Here is a 6,467-nt window from a genome sequence, read left to right as displayed (position 1 = left end):
ACTCCCCCCTTGTGGATTTGGTCTTCCTCTGTGTCCATTTCTTTTATAATGTTCAATGAGTCCGGTTGATATAAATAAATAAATAAAAAATAAAAAAAAATTAAATATCAGTTTTCTGCCCTCAACAGTTTAAATTGTGTTTTTACGCTGGCGTCTTCAAGACACTCCCGCAGTGCAAAAGGCGATGGAGCCGTCAAACGTTTTTCAGACTTGAAGAGGTTAGCTAGCTAACTATCTGGCAGCCTTCAAGTAGAGGGGAAACTATGAAAGGTAAAGTAAGAAAAAAAAAAAACATACTGTTTATGCGATGTGCATTATCTTCAAAGGTTGTCAGTGTAGGCAGCTACTTTACATATATAGCTAAAGGCCCGGAAATGCTACCAACTACTAGCTAGCTGTACCCGAGATGGTTAGCCTAAAACACAGCCTGAAAGTGTAACTCGCCACTGTACAGCTGTGAAGTAGCAGTGCAGCTTTTCTGTTGCGTGAGACCGATTTTACTCCACTGTACATTATGAAGGGTGGTGCTGTTGTAGCTTAAGCTCACTTTATCAGTGTCGTGCTACTACTTATAGAGAGTAAGGTTTTTTTATGCATAAATATTCTTAAAAGCTTGTATTGGACGAGCTTATCATACTATAGAGCAAATAAATTAATGTATAATTAGGGCAGGACTCGATTTTTTTTTTTTTTTAGACCAATTAGAAAATAAATAAACCACTTCTTACACATGTGACAAAATTTAAAAATGATTTAGTGCAGTATCTTTGTACCTGCAGAGCTCAGAGGTCTTAACTGATCTTAACTGTCATTTAAGATCTGGTATACCTGTCTCCGCCTGTGGGAAAAGGACATTTTCATTCAGTCCAAGAGGAGGACAGAAAGTGTCACCTGTGTGACTTGGATGAGGTTGAGAATGATCTGTTCTACTGTCCATTTTATCCTGATCTCTGAGTTCAACTTTTCCTGAAAATGTCTGCTGGGCTTTCCACTCGGCTTGACACGAGGCGTGAATGTAGTTTTACATGGAAGACATTTGACGTAGCCCGGTTATGCTAAATGCCGATCATCAATGCGTGGGAGTGTTGTATGTTTAAGTCTGATATAATGTCCCTTGACACATGTATACACTGACATGTGTTGGCTTCCTCTCTTTTTGTTTTCTCCTGCCTCTGAAGCATAGTTACATGCAAATACTTTATATGGCATGAATATATGACATGAACCTTTGACCATAACATTTCTTTTTCACAGAAAAGCTTGTTGGAATCTTGTTTTCTTTTTTGTCTTACTTACACAAATTATAATTTTTTTGTTGTTGCTTTTGTATAATGTCTTTTATCACTGTGGTGCTTCTTTTTTCTCTTCTTTCTCTTTCCCTCTGGAGCTGCATATCTCAGTGTCTTTTTAAAAAAAAACTATCTTTTCTTTCCTTCTCTGCATATCGATGAGGGGATTAGAGATTACAACGATGTAGGGTGATGATAGGAAAAGAAGGAGGGAATGACGAAAAAGAAGAGATATATTACATCCAAGGGAATGGATAGAGGATGTAGCCCCTAAGCATTTCAAAAGTCTTAGGTAATCAATAAAAATAAATGACATATGAAATTAACTTACATCTATTACACCTGTGGATATCATTGAAAAGTGACATTTCAGCGGGATCCGTTTTGTGGTAGGTCACTGGAGGAGTTTCTACCTTAAATACTGCACCTGTAAAGTGTGATTAATTTCAAATTCTATTAGGGAAGGCTAAGATCAGAGAAAGTCTTGGACACGTACCAACTTGAAAATACTCAAAGGTATCGTTTTGGTATATAGTACTCTGTCTCAATAATTCCTTTCTCCCCTAATTCCTTTTCCTCTTTTTCTCTCATCACCCGCTGCCTTCTGTCTTCGGCAGCTTAAATAAAACAGAGTGAAGAGACAGAGAAGTGAGGATGACTACCGAAGCGACCTTACACCATAAAGCCATGGAGCTTTAGGTAGCTTTTACACTCCAACCACTTAACCACTACATTTTAGACCAAATATCTGTATTGCTTCTTTGTGCCAGGAATAGTGCATAATTGTGCTCTGCTCTGTGGTTTGACTGCAGTATTTGAGAGTGATAGCTGACCTTTAAAGCACTGATGTGTGTGCATAAGCTTTTTTTTGGGGACTTAATCGTCCTTGTGGTGGTCATTGATTTTCAGTCAAGACGGCATTGGAAATAGTGTATATTTTGACTGATCATATCATATGCGGCGAATCCCATTCGTACTTTGTCAAGGAAAAAGGTTCTCAGTGTGGTTTGGAATACATAAATGGCCCTGGGGCAATATGTTAAGTGCCAGAAAGGTAACGACATTAGGAAGTCATTTTTTTTGTGATTGATACCTTACCTGAGCTTAATGCATGCATCGTTTCCTGTGGGAGGGGTTTTTTTGTCGCCATAAACACCACCCATGCGGCGTCTTTGACCCATGTCTACGTGTTTCCTCATTCCATTTTCTTTTCTTTTTCTTTATGACATGAATAGGCCCTTTTGTTGAGGACAGTTTACTTCCACATCAAGGTCACTCTGACACAGAACCACAAGAAGTGAGTTGAAATGGAACATCAACAGGCTCGTCTGCAGAGATCCCCCGGCTGAGGCTGTTCAGTGGCCCCTTCAGGCGAGCAACAGTCAACATCTGTCACCATGGAGAGTGCTGAACCCTTCCAGGTTAAAAAAAAAAAAAAAAAAAAAAAATCCCTCTCTGTATTATAAGTTGGTGTTCAATTTAATTTTTTTAATCGATAACTTGGCTGAACAGGCCCTCTACTACAGTACAACACCCTACTTAAAGATACTTAACAACAGAGGAGTCTTGTGAAACCTTGCATTTAGTGAATGCTTGGTCCCTCAAGGTGACGTTTTGAAGTGGCCTCAGTGATAAAAGCCTTGTCGAGTTGAGCTCTCAGACCGACAGAGTGTAGTAGCCACATAGCCACAAGGTGAAAGGGTGACCTAGTAGAGGACAGACCGCAGCTAGGACTTCTCCTCAGGGGGCCATTCTTTATGTGTATTCAGCACTTCACTGTTCGGGACTGGAATACTTTACGTGTGTGTGTGTGCAGTGCAAAGTTGATTGATATCCAGTATTTCACGTCATGAAATCATCCCCACAAATGACTTTGATTTACAATTTTGTCATAGTATTATGAAAATAACGTAGGCATGAATGACTATGTTTTCTGACATTGTAGTTGATGCCAAATGTCTTTCCTTTGATTTTTAAAAATTAACCTTGATTAATATTAAGCTTATCAAATGAAGCTTGCACAAATCTTGGTCCAAATTAACTGGCTGGCTGTCTCCATTCCCCTGAATTAAACAAACTGCCAAGGATGTCATCCTCCTTTCATTTAGCCCACTTTTCTCAGTAGCAACTACTATGCAACGCTTCAAAAGCTATCCAATGCCATTGTGATATAGAAAGAGAAAAAATAGAACATAAATTATATGATGATACTGAATATGATATATGACTATTTCTAAATAACCTGTTCAGAAAAAATCCTTAAGATTTACTATCCGTGCGTGTTTACACGTGTATACCATGTGTGCACTTCAACGTTGTTTACAACTGTGTCATTTTATGTACAAGGTGAGGCAATTATGATTTATATTCCATTCGGAGAGCTTATGTGTGTTTCTGCAAGTTCTACCTAGCCAGAATCGCTGCCCATATCTCAGATTTTTTTTTCTGACATTTTTCTCAGTGTTCCTGATAGGTCTAGTTTTGTGCTGATTGATGACTAATTTATTAGTTGGAAAAAACCTCTGAGCCTAAGATACCTGGGGCAGAAGCATAAAGATAGTGTCAGACCTGCATTGGATCAGTGGATCTATACAGGTTTGTTGTAGAGAAATACCAAATCTTTACACTTTAACACGGTTGAATGCTCTCAACAACCATGTCCTCTGCTTCTGTGTCGACTGGAAACGACTCCTGTACCTTTTTTCCGCAACTATAGAACTTCTGTATCAGTATTCTAGTGGCACTGAGAGATTTTGTGACATCTTTTTTTTTTTTTTTTTTTTTATCTGGATGGTGTAACTTAGACCTTCAAAGCCCTTGCCACCAGTTGGTTTCAGCTTATTCTACTGTTGGTATCCTTGTAAGTTTGCCCTGGACAAGCATGTGCGCAGAATGCTTAGAATAAAAATCAATGAGGGTGCGTTCTACCGTGTCATGCTGCGTGCCATATTTCAGTGGTCTACCTTCTTCTTTTTTTTCCCCTTTGGTCCGTCACTGGTATGTATGGGGACCTGATGTGAAAAGAGACAAGTGGGCATTGAGCGGACAGCAGGAACGTGACCGAGCTGCACAACGACCGCTCCGCCTCCTGAGTGGGATTGCTCACCAGTGTCTCTAAGGCCGCTTGACCTTCCTTGTTCTGTTTGCAGTGGCGGGGAACAAGGTGAAATCCAATAAGAGTTTGATAAACCATGCTGTCACCGCTGCTGTGCTTCTCTGTGTGTTTCTGTGAGTGGCTGCGTGTGAGATAAAGAAGGGGAGAAAGACTTGACGTGCCTGAGTGTGCTGATACAGTACTGTTGGTTAATAACTTGCAAGGGGTTTTTGTTGCCCTTAGTTTGGTCTTGATGGAAAAATGCCACCACAAATTAAAACTCCAGATGAATTCTGTGTTTTTGGATATGGTCTAACTTTGAAACCATAAACAATCCACTTCTATGATAAATAAGAAAAGATAAATTTCATAGACATAAGAAACAGTTTATGGCTGTTGTGCTATTACAATGGTAAGATGCTACTTTTAGGCCTCCTGTAATATTTCCTACATGTTTATCCGATTTGTGATAATGAAGTTATTGCATGATACAGAGTGGAAGTCTGTGTTCACTTTTTTATGTTTTCAAAATCTGACGAAATCACCATATAAATTTGCAATGAGTAGTCAGTCTCTCTTCTGTCGACCTCTATTGGCAAACACGATAGGAATTACAACAGTAGACAGATTTTTGGCGCAATCCCCAGCTATGTCATTTGCTTCGCTGGCTGTGGAGTGTAATATGTTTTCAACTGCCAGTGTTTGCTCATAATTCACTGCCCTTCATTGTTAAAGATTATTTTTTTTTTTTTTTTTGGGGCAGTTAAAGCTTCATTGACAGTGGCAGTGTAGAGAGACTGGAAAATCAAGGGAGAGAGAGGGGACGACATGCAGCAAAACGCCCAGGCAGGATTCAAACCCAGGCCTCCACGGTAAGGGGCTCAGCCTTGATGGTACACGCTTAACCAGGTGAGCCACCCGTGCGGCCCTGCTGCCCCTCGTTGTTGTGCGTTTTAAAATGCTAGTAGGCAGGGGAGAAGCTGCGGACTGTGTTGAAATGCCAAGGAGTTGGAAGTTTTAGTCCCCAGACAGACAAAATTGGTTTTATATAACAAAAAAAAACTCAGCACCTGGTGAATTAACTGTTGGATTATCGGCTTTCAACCCCTCTGCTCAGATGTCATATGGGCGGAAGGGACACTGAAATTATTATTTCTGTTTTTTTTTTTTTTTTTCCCTTGATACAATACATAACCAGTTGTAGATTCACGTGAACACATGTTGAGCAAGACCAAGTGTATGTACCGAGTATATATGCAATAGTTACAGTGATTTGAAATAAGAACAAGGGGCTGAAGGACCCAGTGTGGATGTGGACAAATAAAAGAGCTTAACTACAGTAGTATTCAAAGTTGGCTTTATCATCAGGCAGAAGTTGGTAACTGCCAGCAGAATGACATCCCAAAAAGAGAAGAATGGAATTGTTGACCAGAAGGAAATGATTTTCTTCAGCTTATTAGCTCAATTACAGGCTATTTTCCCTGCCAGAGTTGCAAGAGAATGCAATAAATGAACCAAAATGACCTAAGTCACGCTGAAAAGTATAAGAGGAGAGGGGACATTTCAAAATTAAACATTTTCTGCCAGCGTTTGCTGTGAGCACTATTCCAACTGCCCCAAAGCTCAACAAGCTCTGGTGAAGCAAACATTTGCTTCAAAGGCAGCAGCAGCAGCAGCAGCAACAACGATGATGGGGCTGCTGGGCCAAGTAATGCGCAAAGCCAAGGGGAAGTACATAAATATTACAAATAGCTCTAATGATGATGGAGATTAAGAAAATGATGACTGGCATCCAAGAAAAACACAGGAGCATACTGCAATTTCTTCTTCAGTTAGAAGATATTGGCTCTGTGTTTTTGTTGACGATCACTTGCATTCTTGCTCAGCGTCGAGATGAAGGAAATTTATAAGATGATTTGTGAAGATTGACGGTTTTAAAACCATGCTTGTCTTTTTAGGCCTCTGAATCTAAAAGGTGTCATTTGACAAAAAAAAAAAAAAAAAAAAATGCATATTGCAGAGCAGTCACTGTGGATAGTATCACATCATACACTGTTCACCTAACAATCACCAGTGGAATAGGT

At 39.8% G+C, this 6,467-nt stretch overlaps 1 protein-coding gene across 1 annotated transcript in view; it reads left to right on the top strand.

Annotated features, from left to right (window-relative positions):
• Nucleotides 1–173: 173 nt before the first annotated feature.
• Nucleotides 174–6,467, top strand: part of LOC120800371 (voltage-dependent T-type calcium channel subunit alpha-1I-like) — a 218,364-nt gene continuing 212,070 nt past the window's right edge. The window contains exon 1 of the mRNA XM_040146439.1: nucleotides 174–270. Coding sequence (XP_040002373.1) covers nucleotides 264–270 — 7 coding nt within the window. The 5' untranslated portion in view covers nucleotides 174–263. The remainder of the gene's footprint in view (nucleotides 271–6,467) is intronic.

This window comes from Xiphias gladius, chromosome 15, assembly GCF_016859285.1.
Source record: "Xiphias gladius isolate SHS-SW01 ecotype Sanya breed wild chromosome 15, ASM1685928v1, whole genome shotgun sequence".
Lineage (NCBI taxonomy): Eukaryota > Metazoa > Chordata > Actinopteri > Istiophoriformes > Xiphiidae > Xiphias > Xiphias gladius.
Note: the sequence above shows the minus strand (reverse complement) of the source record. Positions and strands in the feature narration are given on the sequence as shown.